General features: G+C 53.5%; 1 protein-coding gene and 1 long non-coding RNA gene across 4 annotated transcripts in view; one reads left to right on the top strand and one right to left on the bottom strand.

Annotated features, from left to right (window-relative positions):
• Positions 1-17,327, top strand: part of LOC146797218 (uncharacterized) — a 445,928-nt gene that overhangs the window by 74,250 nt on the left and 354,351 nt on the right. The window contains exon 3 of the mRNA XM_085624170.1: positions 13,433-13,543. Within this exon, the coding sequence (XP_085480296.1) occupies positions 13,433-13,543 (111 nt within the window). The remainder of the gene's footprint in view (positions 1-13,432; positions 13,544-17,327) is intronic.
• LOC146797220 (uncharacterized) overlaps positions 1-17,327 on the bottom strand; it is a 167,487-nt gene that overhangs the window by 136,640 nt on the left and 13,520 nt on the right. The window lies entirely within an intron of this gene.

The following is a 17,327-nucleotide window of genomic DNA, read 5'->3' as shown; positions in this document are numbered from 1 at the left end:
GGGGAAGCTAAATAAATAAGGATGTCATCTGCATATTGCGAGATTTTGTCCTCTTTGTCCCCGCTCCACTTTAATCCTCGAATAGAGGCGTCTCGACGTATCCAGTGGGCTAGCGGTTCTAAGGTTAGCGCAAACAGTAATGGGGACAGGGGACAGCCTTGCCTGGTCCCTCTTCGTAGTGTGAATGAGCGTGATGTGTGATTGTTCATTCTGACCTATCCCAACAAATCTGTGTACAACAGAGTTAACCACTGTTGAAATCTCGGGCCAAATCCAAATCTAGCCAATACTTCGAAAAGATAGGGCCACTCGATCGAATCAAACGCCATGGTGGCGTCAAGAGACCGCACCACCGCGTCCTCCTGCAGATAGGGCTGTCGCCCCAGTACATTGTGAACACGGCAAATATTCAAGGCGGTATTTCAACCCGGTGTAAAGCCCGATTGGTCTTCATGGACCAAGGAGGAGGGGACTGTGAGTAGTCGGGTCGCGAGTAGTTTGGCTAAGACCTTGGTCTCAGCACGATCAGTGAGATAGGTCTATAGGAGCTACACTCGGTCGCTGGTTTGCCCGGTTTGTGAAGGACCACAATTGAGGCCAGTCTTTGATCTAGGGCAGAACACCTTTTTCTCGACTCTCATCAAACATATTTTTGAGGTGGGGGGCTATTTTAAGGGCCATCCCCTTAAGGAATTCAATGGGGATTCTGTTGGGTCCCATGGCCTTCCCAGAATTAATGGCAAAAATTGCTTTGCAGATTTCATCAGCCGTGATATCGGCGTCTAGGCCCGCTTTATCTGCTTCTGCAAGCATGGGCAGAATCATCTCCTCCAGGAGCTGATGAGAGTCCTCCGAGGTGTATTTTGTTCTAGAGGTGTATACTGCGTCTAGGTGATCCGCAAATGTTTCAGCAATGTCCTGGGGATCTGTTATTTGCGTGCCATCCGCCCTTGAAAGTATCGGGACCCATCTAGCTCCTTGATCTCGCCTTTCCAGCCATGCCAGCATCTTGTCGGCTCTATCCCCAAGCTCCTAGTCCCTGTGACGAGTCTGAAGCAGTCTCGCTTGGGCCTGTTCCCGTGCCATGGCTTTGTATTCTAATTGTTTAATCTTGAGCCTGTGGGCCGTGTCGCCAGTAGGAGCTGCGTTGTGTTCAGACTCAATCAGGAGCAAATCACTTTCCATCGGAACCAACTTCTCATTATGATTACGGAGGTATCCAACCTTTAAGGCCATGGCCCGCCCCTTAATGACTGCCTTGTATGCCTCCCATATTGTGTTAGCCGAGTCCACCGATCCCACATTCTCAGTGAAATATTGTTCTGTGTGTTCAGCCAAGTCTTCTTTGATGTCTGGAATTTTGAGGAAAGCGGTACAAAAGGGGGTGGTGACGGAAGCCGGTCCTGGGAGGCTTGTTTCTGGTCCAGGGAAGACATGGCTTGGCAGTTCGGGCTGGACTGTTCCCATGAGGCACAGGGTCAGACTGATTTGCATATGGCCATGTCTGAACTGGGGTGGCAGAGTGGGCTAAAGAACGGTGATGGATTAGGCCCAGATCGGTTGACTGGGGGTGAGTGCTTGCAGTGTTCAACGCTCCGTCCATCATTTCCTTTGGAATTTTGAGGAGCCATGGGCTAATGACTATGGGCCTTCGGGTGACCCGCTGGCGATAGGTGAGCTCAATACTAAGCGCGGAGTGGTCAGAAATACCCAGTGGGAGTCCCCTAAGACGCTGAAAGTGACCTCTAGCTGGGGAGGAAGTGAAGAAATAATCGATGAGGGACATGCTATTATGGGCATTCCGAGGTCGCTATCCCCCCCCCCCCACTGCAGCTCCGCCTGCACCCCCGCTGTCGCTGCAGGAGAATTCGAGGTCCTTAAGTTCGTTCCCACTTGCTGCCTGTTGCTTTGTGCCTGTATCTGTGTGTGCCATCTGCCCCCCGCTCGCCACTTTGCTCTGTTCCTTTACCCTTGTGCTGTTTTTTTGCCTCTGTGACCCTTGATTTTGTGCCTGTAACTGTCTGTACCCCATGCCCCCCGCTCGCCGCTTTGCTCTGTGCCTTTACCCTTGTGCTGTTTTTTTGCCTCTGTGACCCTTGATTTTGTGCCTGTAACTGTCTGTGCACCCTGCCCCCCGCTCTCCGCTCTGTTCTGTGCCCCTTTTATTCTGTACCCCTCGCCGTCCTTCGTACCCTTGCGCAGACTTTTGTGCCTCTGTGACCCTGATTTGTACCCCTTTTGCTCTTCTGTGCCCCACGCCGGTCTCCGGTCCCCCGTCGCTGCCTCCCCTGCGGCCCCGTCCCCTCCGCGCCCATTCGTCACACCCGTCCCCCGCCTACCAGCTGCTCCTCCCTCCCCAACTCCCCATATATGGCGGCCGCTGCGCGGTGAGTAGAGCGACCCTTGACCTTCTGGTAGGTCGCTCCGCCCCGCTGCAGCTCCACCTGCACCCCCGCTGTCGCTGTCGCTGCTGCCGCCGGAGAATTCGAGGCCCTCCACCACCCTCAGGCTGCCACCTGCGCCTCATCCCTGGTGGCCAGTGGTGGCCTTAGGTTCGTTCCCACTTGCTGCCTGTTGCTTTGTGCCTGTATCTGTGTGTGCCATCTGCCCCCCGCTCGCCACTTTGCTCTGTTCCTTTACCCTTGTGCTGTTTTTTTGCCTCTGTGACCCTTGATTTTGTACCTGTAACTGTCTGTACCCCATGCCCCCCGCTCGCCGCTTTGCTCTGTGCCTTTACCCTTGTGCTGTTTTTCTGCCTCTGTGACCCTTGATTTTGTGCCTGTAACTGTCTGTGCCCCCTGCCCCCCGCTCTCCGCTCTGTTCTGTGCCCCTTTTATTCTGTACCCCTCACCGTCCTTCGTACCCTTGCGCAGACTTTTGTGCCTCTGTGACCCTGATTTGTACCCCTTTTGCTCTTCTGTGCCCCACGCCGGTCTCCGGTCCCACGTCCCCGCCGCTGCCTCCCCTGCGGCCCCGTCCCCTCCGCGCCCATTCGTCACACCCGTCCCCCGCCTCCCAGCTGCTCCTCCCTCCCCACCTCCCCATATATGGCGGCCGCTGCGCGCTGAGAAGAGCGACCCTTGACCTTCTGGTAGGTCGCTCCGCCCCGCTGCAGCTCCACCTGCACCCCCGCTGTCGCTGCTGCCGCTGGAGAATTCGAGGCCCTCCACCACCCTCAGGCTGCCACCTGCGCCTCATCCCTGGTGGCCAGTGGTGGCCTTAGGTTGGTTCCCACTTGCTGCCTGTTGCTTTGTGCCTGTATCTGTCTTTGCCCCCTGCCCCCACTCGCCGCTTTGCTCTGTGCCTTTACCCTTGTGCTGTTTTTTTGCCTCTGTGACCCTTGATTTTGTGCCTGTAACTGTCTGTGCCCCCCGCTCACCGCTCTGCTCTGTGCCCCTTTTATTCTGTACCCCTCGCCGTCCTTCGTACCCTTGCGCTGACTTTTGTGCCTCTGTGACCCTGATTTGTACCCCTTTTGCTCTTCTGTGCCCTGCGCCAGTCTCCGGTCCCCCGTCCCCGCCGCTGCCTCCCCTGCGGCCCCGCACTCTCCGCGTCTGTTAGAAATGGGATTTCTGGTTGGCTAGGGCTTGCGCCAAAGCCAGACAGAAACCACCACTCTAGTCAGGGCTGGGGAGTTACATGCCAAAGATAACCCCTGCTCACCCCCTTGGTAGCTTGGCACGAGCAGTCAGGCTTATCCCGGAGGCGATGTGTAAAGCGTTTGCGCGCGCACCCAGCAACAACACCCAAGGCCCACCACAAAAGAAACTCCACACAAGGTATTATATAAAAATAGCCTTTGTATTACCAAAACACATTAGATAAAAACACACACTTTACAATGTGCCAACAGGCACGGGCAGAGTTTACAAGGGATTATATGTACAGGGGACAGGGCCACATGGACCACTGTCAGGAATTAGCACTTTGTAGAAATAGCACTTAGAACATAGGAATAATACTGTAGTACAAAATAGCAAATGTAGCACACAACCAGTAACTACTGGTAACAGGTAAGTACCACCTACGCAACCCTAAACACCTTAGGAAAATGTCACGCAGGGAACTAGGACCTCACTAGCACCACCTGTACTAGGAGAAAACAAACAACCACCTAAGTATCACAATACCTGTAGGGGTAATAGCACGTTACACATGATGCATCACATTCAGAGGTGTACGGAAGGAAAACACATGATGCATAAAAACATTCAGCGGTGTAAAACAAGGCACATGACGCATAAAAACACATTCAGAGGCGCAGGGAAACACAATTGCGCCAAACTCACATGAGTCACCACCTGTGACTGTCCCTAGGCCAACTGGCCTTGTAGGGGCTAGGACGCCCTGTGTCCAGCAAAGTCAGGGCGCGACTGCGCAGGCTGCGCAAACCAGGGCAACTGAGCACAACCTAAACGTTGCAGCTGCCCACTAAGTGCTGGGCAGCTGGAGAGCTGAGCCTCTTTGAACAAATATGGCATACGTTTGAGCCTCTCAGAGGCTCTTAACAATTGGCCACAAACACGTTGGGGCGACCCGCTGCCTTCCGGGGCCGCCCGACACCTGAGATGTCCCGGTGCCTTGCTCAGGCACAACAGAAATGCCCCCGCCGTTGGAGTACCGCTTCGGGGGACTCGCGAGCCTCGCAGGCTCTTAAAGCAATGGGCCCCTTCGTTGGAGCGCCACTCGCGCTCGAACGCTTGGTAATGATGCCCCCAGCAGCTGGAGCTACACTGAGCTCTAAAACGAAACTGCCTCCGTGAAGGTGGTAACCCTTCTGGGTTCTTCCAAGGCTTCCCCCAACGATGGAGTCCCTTGGGGGCTCAGCGAGGTAACAGGCCCTCGTATGCGGGAGCGACCCAGCGCTCTAAACACCCAATGCTGGCCCCGGTCATCAGGTCGGCAAGAGCCCCCACTCACCGGACTCTCCAGGCGCTGGTTGTACGTCTCCCTTGGCGGCGCGTCTCTACTTTCGGCGCGGGGCTTCCCTTGACTGCGCGGGAGCCCCGGGCGGATTCCCCACACCGGCGTCTCTGTTGCCGGTAGCACTCCGGCCGGGCAGCGCGTCTTGCTGCCTTGCTCCCTCCTCTCCTCAGGGAAGCGCGGGGTAGGCTCCCGTCCGCTTCCGTCCAACAGGGCGTGGCGTTTAGGCCCCGCCCACCACCAGGCGTGACCCCTCTTTGTTTCCAGGTCGCCGCAGGCGGCGCGGCGGCCCAGAGTTCCGATGACGGTGGCGATACGGGGTGGGCACCCGTACCTGGAAACACCGGAATAAGCGGGGTGGGCACCCGCGAAGGCTGGCAACACGGGGTGGGCTCCCATTATCAAAGTAAGTAAATAAGCGGGGTTCCCTCGCTAATAATTGCAGCGCCGCGCTGCTGGCCACAAATAAAGCGCTCCCAGCGCTATAAGTGAAAGAAAAGCGCTTCCTGGTGCTTTAGGGGAGAAAGAAGGTCCTCAGAAGCAGGGGGGCAAAGACTGGGCCCAGGGGCCAGCTCACAGGGCCCTCCGGCAGGGAGGCAGTCCCCAGTGGCGGTCTCTCCTGGCGCCCAGCAGCAGCAGGCCCCCCACAAGTTAGGATCAGAAAGAGAACACTTGTAAGGGGACACACCCCCTTCTTATACAGTAAAACCCTTTGTTCTTGGTTCAGGGTGAGGGGGAAAACCAGTCGCAGCTGGTTGGGGAGCACACTTGATGTGCTCAGCCCCTCACTCTATTCACTGGCAGGGCTAGGGTCATCAGTCGCACCACAGGGGGCGGAGCCAGCATTGTGTGGGGAAAGCCCTGCCCTATTCAGGTCCAAGGTGCCCTCCTCCCCAGCCATCAGCATGCTAATCTCACACTCACCACTGGGGCAGACCCAACCAGACTCCTGGAGCCAGGCTCACCAGCCAGCTCCAGCCAATCACACGCCAGACATACTTTACACTAATATGCCAACTCCTAGAAGTGGCACTTCCGCACATGACATAATCATGCATTATATATCATTGCGAAGCATTCGATCACACGAGTCCGCACATACCAAACTCGAGCCTGCACACCCCACGCATCAGGAACTACCAGGGACACATACATTCCCCATGCATTCCTATGGGAGGGCAGGCCTATCTCACCACATGCACTCAGAGGGCGCACGCACTTTACTCTGGGACACAGGGAAAGTGCGCAGAAACCAAAAATCACTACCACCAGGTCACCAATAAAAGCAAAAAGTTCAGGGGTGAACCTGCCAGAAGGGCCAAGTCCAACAGCGCCCATTCGTCACACCCGTCCCTCGCCTCCCGCGTCCCAGCTGCTCCTCCCTCCCCACCTCCCCATATATGGCAGCCGCTGCACGGCTGCGCGAAGCGGGCGCGCAGCTGGCGCGCCGAATGCGCGCCTAAGGCAAGCCCGTCTGCGCCTGGACCGCGCCCAGCGCAAGAACCCCTGGCCCCCGGAGCAGCCATGAGGACCGCCTCCGCTACGACGCCAAAACCCAGGACCCACACCTGCTGCAAGGCCGCCCGAGGCGCACCCACGGCCCCTTCACCTGCCGTAACTGCAGCTTTTCCTGCCACGAAAGCGCCAAAGCACCCACCACAACGGAAGCCAACCAGCTTAGATGCATCTTGATCAACACCCGCTCCGCACACAAACACGCCGTCGAACTCTGGGACCTACTCGACACCACATCACCGGATGTCGCCTTCCTGACCGACACCTGGATGAACGAAGCCTCCTCGCCAGACATCGCCATAGCCATCCCAGACGGGTACAAAATCACCCGCAGAGACCGCACCAACAGGGCCGGAGGAGAAATCTCCATCGTCCACAAAAACACCATCAGGATCTCAACAAACACCAACGACACCCTCAGCACCACCAAACACATGCACTACCAGATCCACATGGACCCAAAGACCACCCTAAGAGGCACCCTCGTCTACAGACCGCCAGGACCCCGGCCTCAATTCTGCGGCTCCATCGCCGACCTCATCAGCACGCACGCGCTGACCTCCACCGACTACATTCTCCTCGGAGACCTGAACTATCACCTGGAGAACAACAATGACAGCAACTCCTCCACCCTGGTCGACAATCTCGCCAACCTCGTACTGAAACAGCTCGTCACGACGCCGACCCACATCGCCGGCCACACGCTAGACGCCATCTTCTCCTCTAGCCCCCACGTCACCTTCAGCCATGCCTCCGAACTCACCTGGACAGACCACCACTGCATCCACTTCTCCTTCCGAAAACCCCTCACACACCACCGCACCCTACAGACCCCCCGCCGCTGCTGGGGCAAAGTCACTAAAGAAAAACTACAGACAAGCCTCGCACTCAACCCCCCGACGAACCACACCAACCCAGATGAAGGTGCACTCGCCCTCGAACGCTGGATGAACGACTGCGCCAACACCGTCGCCCCGCTGAAAAACCCCACCAGCAGAGACACCAGCAGAAGAGTCCGCTGGTCCACCCCGGAAACTCCTCGACTCCAAACGCACCTTCCGGAAACTGGAAAACATATGGCACAGCGACAAGACGCCAGACAGCCGCACTGCCCACAAAGACGCCATCCGCAACCACCACCACCTCATCAGGACCGCCAAAAGAACCTCCTTCACAGACCGCCTTGACAACAATGCACACAGCAGCAAGGAGCTCTTCACCATCGTGAAGCAACTCTCCAACCCCAGCTCCAACGCAAACGACATCCCACCATCGCAAGCCCTGTGCGACTCCCTCGCCACCTTCTTCCACCGGAAAATCACCGATATCTATGACAGCTTCAGACTCCGGACGACCCCTGCCGACCACACCGCACTGAACGCACCGCACATCACCGCCCACGACACCCTGACAACCTGGGCCAACGTGAGCATCGAGGACACAATCAAGACCATGGGAACAATCCACTCCGGTTCCCCATCCGACCCTCTCCCGCACCACATCTTCAACAAAGCCAGCAATTCCATCGCACCCCACCTACACAACATCATCAACCTCACCTTCGAGACCGCCACCTTCCCTGAGAACTGGAAGCACGCAGAGATCAACGCCCTACTGAAGAAACCCAAAGTGGACCCGGGCGACCTCAAGAACTTCCGCCCCATCTCCCTGCTTCCGTTCCCAGCAAAGGTCATTGAGAAGATAAACACCCAGCACCTCGAAGACAACAACATCCTAGACCCATCCCAATCAGGATTCCGCAGCAACCATAGCACCGAGACTACCCTCATCGCCGCCACAGACGACATCAGGATCCTGCTAGACAATGGCGAGATGGCGGCCCTCATCCTCCTGGACCTCTCCGCCGCCTTCGACACCGTCTGCCACTGCACACTACGCACGCGCCTCCATGACGCAGGGATCCAAGACAAGGCCCTGGACTGGACCACCTCCTTCCTCTCCGGCAGAACTCAGAGAGTACGCCTCCCCCCGTTCCGATCCGACGCCTCCGAGATCATCTGCGGCGTCCCTCAAGGATCCTCCCTCAGCCCGACACTGTTCAACCTCTACATGGCACCACTAGCACGCATCGCCCGACAGCACGACCTCAACATAATCTCCTACGCCGACAACACTCAGCTGATCCTCTCCCTCACCAAGGACCCCCTCACCGCCAAATCCAACCTCCACCAGGGAATGAAGGCCGTCGCCGACTGGATGGAGGACAGCCGCCTCAAACTGAACACAGACAAGATGGAAATCCTCATCCTTGGGTCTAACCCCTCCGCATGGGACGACTCCTGGTGGCCCACGTCACTGGGGTCCCCCCCGGCCCCCACCGACCACACACGCAACCTGGGAGTCATCCTCGACTCAAAACTCTCCATGACCAAACAAGTCAACGCAGTCTCCTCCACCTGTTTCAACACCCACCGCATGCTCCGCAAGATCTACAGATGGATCCCGACAAACACGAGGAAAACGGTCACCCAGGCCCTAGTCAGGAGCAGACTCGACTACGAAAACACCCTCTACGACGGAGCCTCGTCCAAGCTCATCAGCAGACCACAGAGGATCCAGAATGCCTCTGCATGCCTGATCCTCGACGTCCCGCGTCGCGACCACATCACCCCCCACCTCAGGAACCTGCACTGGCTCTCCGTCGACAAAAGAATCTCCTTCAAGTTCCTGACCCACGCACACAAAGCTCTCCACAACACCGGCCCAGCCTATCTCAACAGTCGACTCTCCTTCTACGTACCCAACAGGAAACTCCGCTCCACCGACCACGCCCTGGCCACGATCCCTCGCATCCGGAGAACTACTTCCGGAGGCAGATCCTTCTCCCATCGCGCGGCCAGGACCTGGAACACCCTCCCCCTCTATCTGCGACAGACCGAAGACCTGCTGACCTTCAGGAGACAACTCCAGACCTGGCTCTTCGACCAATAGCAGCAGCACCCCCCCAAACGGCCCCCCCCCCCCGAGCGCCTTGAAACCCAATTATGTGATTGATTGATTGATTGAATAATGTGCAAAGTGGGATATTCCTGAGTTTAACAGTCGCCATATCTCCTCCAGTCCCATTGCGTGTGCAAAGTCAGCCAGTCCTATGGCGGGGGGCAGTCGCTGAGGGAGCCTGTCGAGCTCATTGTCATATTGAAGTCGCCTCCCAGTATGATAGTGCCCTGGGGGAGATCAATCAGCACCTTACCCAGATCCCTCAGGGTCAGCTTTCCCAACGCTGGTGGGAGATAGGCCGAAATTATATTCAGTGATTTGCATTCCCAGATTGCCTCCAGAACTGCGAATCTTCCTTGGGGGTCGGCCCAGGTGTTAGTGGGTGTAAGTGCCAAGTTTTTCCTAATGAGAATGCCCATACCTCTGGACCAAGAAGTGAACCCAGCATGTACCATGAGTCTATAGCCCCAGCGATGGAGAGCTTTACAGCTATTCCCAACCAGATGAGTTTCCTGCAATAAGACCAGGTCCGGTGAGTGTCTTTTAAGATATTGCAGGACCACCTCTCTCTTTATTTTACTACCCAGACCATTTACATTCCACGTCATGATCGATAGTGTTCTTTCCAGAGAAACTGTCATAGGTGAGGTTTAGGAGGAATTAATCTGGACAACCACAGTGGTGGCATGACAGCCACCTAGGGGCACCTCGTGGGAGAGCGGAAGACATATACGTCGTTAGTGTAGTGGAACTCTGACTGTCTGTCCTGGTAGGCCACAGACACCGTCACAGGACCCTTGAGGCCTGCACAGCCCTACTCTATGGGATGCTCTGCTCAAAAAGGAAACTCTAACTGTTAAAACCCCATCTCCCCTCCCTCCCCCCATCAAACCCCCCTCCCTTCCCCCCTGCCAGTGGACTTTGAACTATCCACTCCCCAACAAGGCAGAGTGCCTGTCGCCCACCCAACCATTTGCGGGGTACCTGGTTAACCACCTCTGTCCCTCGCCTTACCAATGCGATAATATCATAATATAGTCAAACTTTATTTTGTGTAGTCCAGTCTTCTTCCATGTTACAGGGTAGATCTCTGACCTCTGTGTGTGTGCGTTATTTGTCAGGAGCACAGCAGATGTGCAAGCAGGAAAGTCACGGTCACTCCAGGATTTGGCACATAAAGAACAGGAGACCTGAGATCAGCTGATTCACCGGTCAGAAAACATGTGGCATAGGTCCTCCGGGTTCCACCTGCAGAAGTCAATGTGCTCCATCTGATTTGCCTCCGGGATGTTGTTCCTTCGTTGTTGGAGGGGCTCGCTAGTTGTTATTGGGGCCACCAGTCCTACGGCCATCTGATTGTTTCCCCACTCGACGCCATCTTTCTATTCAGTCCCAGACTTCTTCTGGGGACAGGAAAAACCACGCCTTACCATCTGATTCCACCCGTAGTTTAGCAGGGAATAGCATGGAGTGTTTTATGTTCTTGGTTCTGAGGGCCTTTTTGACCTCAGTGAAACTGCGCCGTCGTGCCTGAACTCTAACGGTGAAGTCCGGGAAAAAAGTGATATGCGTGTTCTCAAGTTTCGTCGGGGGTCCAGCGCGTGCCGTTTGCAAGATCACGTCTCTGTCCCAAAAGTTAAATACTCTTGCGATTATGGGCTGTGGGGGAGCCCTGGGTGTGGGACGACCCCTGGGGACTCTATGGGCCCATTCGATGGAAAAAAGCTGGAGAGACGCTTGGGCTGGAGTTTATTGAGGTCTTCTACAAAAAGGTCAACTGATGGCCCCTCCAATTGCTCCGGGACCCCAAGAATACGGATGTTGTTCCATCTTGCCCTCCCTTCATAATCGTCCAAGAGCTCACCTATTTTCTTTTGTTGGTCTTGGAGCTGGGCCACTCGTTGTTGAAGAGTGGAGGTTTCGGACATGAGGGCTGTCGTTTTGATCTCAACGTCTTTGACTTTAGAGTCCATCTTTCTCAGATCTGCACGTAGAAGGGTGACTTCTATATTGACTGAGTCTATACGTGTTTCTAGGGATGTCCGCACCCCGGCTATAGCCTCCATAACATCTTCCAGGGTGAGAGTTTTGACCAGGGGATGAGGTAGGGTCTCCCTCAGATGCCATCACGCTGTTCTCCCGGGCCGATCTGCAGTGTCAGACTGGATCCAGGAAAGATCCCCGTTGCCATGGGGAAATCTCCGTTGCTTTGGGCAGATATTAATGTTGGATATTGCGGCGAGGGTTACGGAGCCGCTTCAGCAAGCAACCATTCCCTTCGACCGCTAGCCACGCCCCCATCCTTTTATGTTTTAAGAATGATAAAGAAATTGTTACTTTTCATCCCAGCCAGCACCGGGAGAAAGTTAATCTGTGCTCTGGTCATGTCTAAGGTTGACTACTGCAATAGCCTTTTAGTTAATGCCCAAGAAAGGGTTCTGGGTAGGCTGCAGTTGCTACAGAACGCAGCCGCAAGGATATTGTCAGGTACCCCCAAGTTTAAGCCTATCTCCAATGTGGTGCGACAGCTTCATTGGCTTCCCATAAAAAGCAGAACAAAATTCAAGGCTCTCTGTATTGCCTATTAAGCAATCCATAATGCAGGACCGGAATGCTTGAAAAAAGCTTTTCTGGCGTACTCGCCCAGCAGATCCCTGAGCTCAGCAGATGCCAACCTTCTGATCATCCCTAGAACCAAGAAAGCCAACTGGGGTGACAGGAGCTTCATAGTGGCCACATCCAAACTGTGGAACTCTCTCCCCTTGCATATTAAGGCCAGCCCCACACTGCTATCATTTAGAAAACAAATAAAAACTTGCCTCTTCTAACAATGGGCTTCCCACCAGCTCTCGGCTATCCTTCCAGTACATAGCACCGAGACACCTACGGGTATTTGTGCGCTTTATAGGTTAAAATAAAATAAAAAAAATATCAGTGGTCTGAGACAATATGAACGGCAGTAGTCCTGGCAGTGAAAAGGTCAGTTGCCGCATCTAGTATGCTCATCAATGGCACCAGGCAGAACATACAAATGTAGCCCCTGGCTCTGGAAGTTAGTGTTGTGGATAGTTTATACATTAATAATGATTAATGTATTTGTAAAGTGGTCACAGGGTGTCCTAGTGCTATACAAGACTTACGTACATCAGTGGCATGAGGGAGGCAGTACGTACAGCAGTGACCCCAGACAGAAAGAAGCAGAATGGCCCCATGCAGTAATGAGCATTAGTGGCACTCTGTAGTAATGAGCTACAGGCACTGAATACATCACTAGCTCCAGGCCGTACATGCTTTTGGCTTTGCATCCATCAGTGGCCCCAGGCAGTAAATATGCCAGCCATTTCATGCAGTACCTTCATCAAGGCTTCAGGCACTACATACATCAGTGGGCCCAGGAAATTCAAACTCCAATGTTCTAAGGCATTAGAGACTGTTAGTGGTCACATGCAATTCGTCTTATGCAGTAACAATCATCATTGGCCAGGCATTACATATATCAGTTGGCTCCAGTTACCTAGTAATGTTCTATTTTTTAATCCATTTGCTATTGTTGGACTGCCAGTCACTGTTTATGATAATCACTCTGTACACTGAATGGTCAGCTTCACATTTCATAAAACTGCAAATAATTTGAAGTGCATGCCCCATGATTCCAACCTGCACATTCAACAATAGGACTGGGAATTAATAGTCATTAATGGCCCTAGTAGTTGGAAGCCATGCATACTCCACTGCCCCTAGACCGTACCTAGAATTTGCAGACCCGTGCACCAGTAACCCTATATATTCAGTATCCCCCACAATAACCGGTTTCGGGTCCCTAGACCAAGGTACTGCATATGTCATGGTGGTCATTGATTGTGTAACATGCTGCCTCAGATTGACAGTTCTAGTCTTGCTTTCAGGTGTCTAAAGGCGTTTGCCTCAGTTCAGCTCTGTCAAGCCACGTCTTGCCCAGTGGTAAAACCCTGATAGTTTACAGAATTTCACAAAGTCTATGAGAATGAATTTCTTTGTTTACTTTTGCTAACAGGTCCTCTCATTGCTACCACTGTCTCTTCATTAAGAGCAAAAGACAGAGATGAGGTGTGCCACATGGAGAACCAGGACTGTGAGAGCAAGCACAGGATAAATCAGCCGCCAGGTGAGTAACACATGAATTAATTGTGACCTATCCATAGCACTTGAACATAACTTGATCTCAGGCAGTGCTCGTTTGGAAGGGCTCTGAATCCGATTTGGAATTGCCTAAACCGTTCCGGAGCCCTTGTTCCTGACCGATTTGTTCCCAGATCTGAACAACCAAGCACGATGCCTGGAAAGACGAATCAGTTCCGGAAGGCATATGGAGAGATAGAGGTCTCTGGATTAGAATCGTAATGTTCTATGGAATAGGTAATCCAAGCGAGCAAGTACGATGAATGATTCGGACAGCCTTTACGGTTCGGTTTTCCCGGATTGAAAAGGCGTCTGGAATCGGTCTTTGGGGGCCCATAGCAGGCCCCCCTTCATCCGGGGCCCTCCGAATCGGGGCCATGGGAGTACCCATGAGTATCCCCTTTCAGGTCATGCACAGTGTGGCAGGTACCAAGGGATTCCCGCTACAGGGTGCACGATTTTCCCCAACCACCCCTTTCTTCAATGGGAGCCTGTGTACGCCTTCAGTACACAGGCTCCCTTTCAAATCAACGGGAGTCTGACCAAATCGTATCTGGAATCATTCACATGCATCGTACTTGTTTGGTCGAACTCCCCTGACCCGAGTCATCTGGAAAGCGTTCCGGGCATGAGTCGTTCGGTTTGCTTTCCGTAGGAAATCTGAATCGGCCCCACAGTCTTAAAAAGAGACACAAAGGTACTTAAATTGAAATACACAAAAACGGATTTGCTCGGGTATGTGGTCAGCTGCCAGGGAAGAGGGCTGCTTTCTGAAGCGGCTCCCATAGCCAGCCACACTAATCCCCAAACAGCAGTTCAAAAATTCATCTAGCGACGCCGACAGACATGACCACCGTGTCCTGCACCCAGCGGGGATACCGCTGTTGTATTTCTGTGCCCCTATAACACTCCGGTGAGATCTGCAGTGTGGCCTGTGCGACAGATTGAAGCAGCAGCCTTGCATACGGAGGGGCGGCGAAGGCTGTGCGCAGTGACAGCATGCTGCAGTGAAGACCATCGAGCCGCCGCCTGGTTGGATGTGACTGCTGAGCTGCCGGTGCACAGTGGTGCGGTGGACTGCTGAAGCCTCAGACTAAGGGCTGCGGGTGCCCCAGGTGAGTGGACCACACTGAGATTTATTGGGGCTCCCCTGCCTGCCTCTGGGCCTGGAGCGGAGCCTGCAAGTGGTAAAAACTTGCAGCTCCTGATCCCAGTGGCGTTGATTCTTGCACCCGAATATGTAGTTGCTAGCCAAACTGCCTATGCCTATGTCAAGTACCTCAATCTCCGCAGAAGCAGAAAGGATGATCTTTTCTCAATGCCCACCTACCGGTGCCCGTTGTACAGACTGAATTCCACGACTGCACCAGCAAGGGGGAAAGGGGAATGGGACAGAGAAGAGACAACTTCTACGTCAGCCAACCTCAATCCCCTAGAACTTTTATGTCTGTACTTCTTAGCAGATCATTTGGTTCCAGGAAGGGAGAACCTAATGCACAGAAATATAAGAGCAAGAAACAATGATCACCTTACTACCCTGCGGCATGAAAACGAAACTTACATAATTCATCCTCCCCTACCAGCATCTGCAGGAGTTATTGCCTCTCTTCTTATTTACTTGCACTGGTAGAAACAATTGGCTAAAGTCAATTTTAGAAAGAGTCTCTTCCTCAACATAAAATACAGAGTAGTTCAAATATATAAATATGTATGAAGACATGTCTCTGCTGAAAGGGAAGAGTTACCATTCCATGCTTTTCAAATGACTTTCAATTACACTTGCAGAGCTCCAACTCGTAGACTTCGTTCAGCTTGCGGAGCGCACAAAAAGGGGGGAGGAACAGAAGGGAGGAAAGGAAGGACGCTCAGGGAGGTAAGCGATAGAATAGAAGAGTCCGGAAAATCAGGTGGACTCTAGCGCTCTGCAGAAGTCAAGATAGTCACTGAAACATGAGCTGCAGCCACAGTCTTGAAAACGTGTCTTACTTGAAAATGAAGGACAGACTGGAAGACAGTTACTTAGCTCCTGGCGGACAACAAAGAAACGGAGAACTGAAGACTTCTATCTCAGTCTTCTCTGGCTGCTGCAAGTTCTGTGTGTTCCGCTAGGAGATGCACCAAGGCAGGTAACCAACAGGAAAAAACGCCACCTTTCCTCTCAGAAAACTGGGCTTCTAAGACTCAATGAATACTTTCCTCCTGCCACTAGAACGGAGATACAATCTCCAACGGAATATCGGCGAGCGAAACACCAACCGGTACATTCCTCAAAAGACGTGAGGAGGAGCGGTAATACAAACATGCAAGTTCCTCAGGATTCCAATTGAAGTGTGCAGCGGTTAGCGCGAGCACACCACAAGAAGCCTACAGTATCGCGAGAATTGTAAATCTGCTCATAGTACTGGGAAACACAGCGGCCATTTTGTAATGTGCAAAAAACTTTCTAACTAAATGTTCTCCCAAAGGGTATTCAAGGAAGGTTTCTTAATTACTTTGACCCTTCTTTTCCCAACTGTCTGATTTTTCTTCTGGGCCAGGGAAATTACATTAATGTGGTTCCTGGCAGCCTGTAGGGGGGCGAGCCTGCGTGTGATGAGAGACAGCCCCCGGAGCGGCCCTATAGGCTTGGGTCCCTGCCGTTGTGCTTGTTGACTGGTTTTTGTGTTGGCCACGGGGGATGCGGAACTTTAAGCACATTGTTGACTGTTTTGTTCGCGAACCAAGAGGAACTCACTCTTTACAGCACACCACACCTCGAAGCTGCATGGCACTGTCTGCCCCCTCCTGTCTGTGCATCGCGCTAGCAGTGACATTGCTATAATTGTCTGACCTCTCAAAGACTGCCCTAATTAACTGATAAAAGTGCAAATGGGATACAGTTGCCCAGAGTACTAGCTCCTACTTGGTTACTGTACGTTTTGCTGACTATCCTACACAACAATCCGGAGACAGTTGGCGTCCTGGCAAACGCTGTTATTGTGGCGCCCACGCAGTGTCCCGGCTGGCCTGGTAGGGCTTCCCCCTGGATCCTAAGACGCACTGGAGGAGTGAGAGCCCCTCCTCTGGCCTAATCACCGCCGAGAGGGTGTAAATCCTGAAGCACACTGACTTCATCTCTTGTAGGTACAGGGTGGAGAAGGAAACCTGGTAAGCCGCTTGGGGCTTATCTGTTGTTTCTTGGCAAGCAGCAGTGAGTACCAACTCATCCCCCTCTCATTCTTCTTCCACCACATCGCAATGGGCTCCTGCAGGGGGATGTGTCCCCAGTGATGACAGGTGGTAGAGGGGCCCATGTAGTATATCAAACTAAATTGGACAAGTTTACCCTAACTAAGGAGGCCACTAATAAATTACCGCCAGAGGACCAGAAGCCGACTATGGCGCAGCCTTCCAACACTACGGAGATCCCCACCCTAAAGGACATTATTGCAGCGATACAGGGGTATTGCACTGGCCTGGAGGTGCAAATAGATGCAGCGTCCACCAACATAGCCCTGATAAGGGCGGATCTCTGTAATATGGGAGATGGCCCTGATCCTTCATGTCTCCTGAGGAAGTCCTCTGAACTCAGAAACCTGTGACATCCCTGCGAGTGCCTGTGGTTGGTGTCGAGATAGAGATATCTCTGATCCTTCATGTCTCCTGAGGAAGACCGCTGAGCTCAGAAATGTGTGACATCCCTGCGAGCGCCTGTGGTTGGTGTCGAGATGGAGATGGCTCTGATCCTTCATGTCTCCTGAGGAAGTCTGCTAAACTCTGCTTTTGGGACA

This window comes from Triturus cristatus, chromosome 9 (genome assembly GCF_964204655.1).
Source record: "Triturus cristatus chromosome 9, aTriCri1.1, whole genome shotgun sequence".
NCBI classification, from domain to species: Eukaryota; Metazoa; Chordata; class Amphibia; order Caudata; family Salamandridae; genus Triturus; species Triturus cristatus.
Note: the sequence above shows the minus strand (reverse complement) of the source record. Positions and strands in the feature narration are given on the sequence as shown.